General features: G+C 37.3%; 1 protein-coding gene across 1 annotated transcript in view; it reads right to left on the reverse strand.

The window, feature by feature from the left end:
- The window catches only part of frrs1a (ferric-chelate reductase 1a), an 8,797-nt gene that overhangs the window by 5,092 nt on the left and 1,205 nt on the right, over positions 1-2,500 (reverse strand). Inside the window, exons 4-7 of the mRNA XM_029453419.1 lie at positions 1,971-2,121; positions 1,729-1,848; positions 1,214-1,285; positions 630-728 (exon numbers count right to left, since the gene is read on the reverse strand). Of these exons, the coding sequence (XP_029309279.1) occupies positions 630-728; positions 1,214-1,285; positions 1,729-1,848; positions 1,971-2,121 (442 nt within the window). The remainder of the gene's footprint in view (positions 1-629; positions 729-1,213; positions 1,286-1,728; positions 1,849-1,970; positions 2,122-2,500) is intronic.

The following is a 2,500-nucleotide window of genomic DNA, read 5'->3' on the forward strand; positions in this document are numbered from 1 at the left end:
TTCTCCAGCCCATCTGCGTCTACAGTGAGTTCTATAATCCTTAAACTTCATCTGCATCCTGCATGTGTTCTGCGTTGGGTCCACTTACACATTCTTCTAGTCTACTACTTAGTCCTTACAATATTTTCAAGAACTAAATTGTAAAATACAATACCATAACATTTGAAAAAAAGGAGACGATGAAATGAGAAGAATTCCCCGTTTGACTACTCAACATTATATTAGATCAACAACAACAATATTTACTCCAGATTGTATTTTATTTTTTGTATATTTATGTTTCTTGTACACATTTTTTAAACGTTATAATAGTTTTTATAATATATTTTTTGTTTCCATAATTGCTCTTATTTTAGATTTGAATGTATCTTACTGTGTTTATGTATTCACCATTGTACACCAAACCAAATTCCTTATGTGAAAACCTACTTGTGATTGTGATTGTGATTGTGATTAGGGCCTGAAGAAATGAATGACAAACGTGAAAATATCTAGACTTTACAGCATACATGCAGTGAGAATATGTATGTTTTCTTTTGATTTTCAATGATATCTACTGTAGAGTTCATTGTTCCCTGCTCATTTATATTGCATTGTATTTAATAAGAGAAAGTGTTTTCATTCGTCACCTGTGATTGGTCCTCCGGGTGTGAACGTCCACTGATGAAGGCAGCACTCACTGAGACTCTATCCCCATCTTTTACACACATATACACATCGTCATCACCCTACACACACACACACACACACACACACACGCACACACACACACACACACACACACACACATATACACACACACACACACACACACACACACACACACTCAGGTTAATACAGGTGCAATGTGTTGGTAAAGGGATAATAATAATAATAATAATAATAATAATAATAATAATAATAATAATAATAATAATAATAATAATAATAATAGAAAGTCATGCAGCACACTGAGGAGTGTCACTGACTTATTCCTGCATTTCACTTGCACCATTATGTCTCTTGCTCTATTTAATGTCTTTATTTCTTTTATATATCTTAAGTATACTGTGTGTTGCATTGTTGAAGGAGCTTAAGATTCTCATTGCCAACGACTACCCTAAACTAGCGTTTGTGCATGTGACAATAAAGCCTTTGAATCTTAAATGGTTGAATCTTGATCAATCTAGTCCATATTTCATGCAGAAGGTTATGTGATGAGGGACTAGCTTACCATCCATGTGTCCCAGGACAGTGCAAAGGAAACGTAACCCTCCGCTGGCCCACTCAGCTCAAATACCACAGACTGCAGAGAAAAGTCATGAAGATTCAGTAGTTGACAGTAATATCATATATTAATAGTTGATATCTATTTCAATTTCAGATAGTCCACTCTAGCTATGAACAATGTCAGGCGTTAAACAAGACAGTCAGAGAAACAAATATGTTTCTGGTTCATGAACTATTTGACATACTGTAAACTATCAATATTTAGTATTCCTCATTTGTCTTGCTGCATTCGTATGAACTGAAAAACTAGGAATTTTAGTGAAACCAGAAAGAAACAAGAGAGTGAAAGCTCATCGTTTACCTTGCTTGTTAAAAGACAAATGATAAAAAGGGTCTTATGTTGTGCTGTGAGGCAAACCAGCAGTTTACCTGGCACCTGCTGACACACAGTGTCCCATGCTGAATGTAGCACCTTTAACTGTATTCATTTTACCAGTGAATGAAACATGTGAGTCAAACCATTTTGTGTGGCCCCTCTGTAGTCATGGACAGGAAGACGCAGCGAGGATCTTCTTCTGGATCACAGCCTGGAGGATCTAGCAGACAGGATTTAGTTTGGCCACATCCCTCAGAAGTAAACTAAAGGTGTAAAATGGGGCGGAGGGGGGGGGGGGTATTAGTCCTAATTTGTTCTTTCATTTCACCTTAAAGTTTATTTATTACTGCATTCTCATCAGAAGTCCAAATGTTGTGCCACTCACAGGCCCGGGCAGGGTGGAGGGGTTGGTTGTAGGTTGCACTGGATGAGGTGTAGTGTCTGACGGAGGTGGGTGAGGCGTAACACCATGCTGATAGATGATTGGTCCAGGCAGCTTCACCCAAAATACATTGTAGTGGGCAACTACAGTCACACTGGAATATATACACATAGATACACATTCTAAAGTAATGTACAAACCTTTCAAATCAAGTCCAGGATTAACAGTCACACCGGCATACAAAGACTAATTCAACTGATTACAATCAATTACATTTACTTTTCAGAACACTGTTAGATAATTAAAGGTTTCACTCATAAATATGGTTTATCACAATCTAATAAGCGTATTGATGCTCCCCACAGGATGAACACTGGACATTTTAGACATTACATCTTTATCTTCCGCAGACAGCTAATTGCTTGGATATTTGCAGTCCCATCGGAGTGTTGGTTCTGGTTATCCTGTTCACTTTTATCTACATCCATCCATACACCAAAATCCCATTTGCAGAAATTGTATATCAAACACAG

The sequence above is a fragment of the Cottoperca gobio genome, chromosome 17 (assembly GCF_900634415.1).
Source record: "Cottoperca gobio chromosome 17, fCotGob3.1, whole genome shotgun sequence".
Taxonomy (NCBI): domain Eukaryota; kingdom Metazoa; phylum Chordata; class Actinopteri; order Perciformes; family Bovichtidae; genus Cottoperca; species Cottoperca gobio.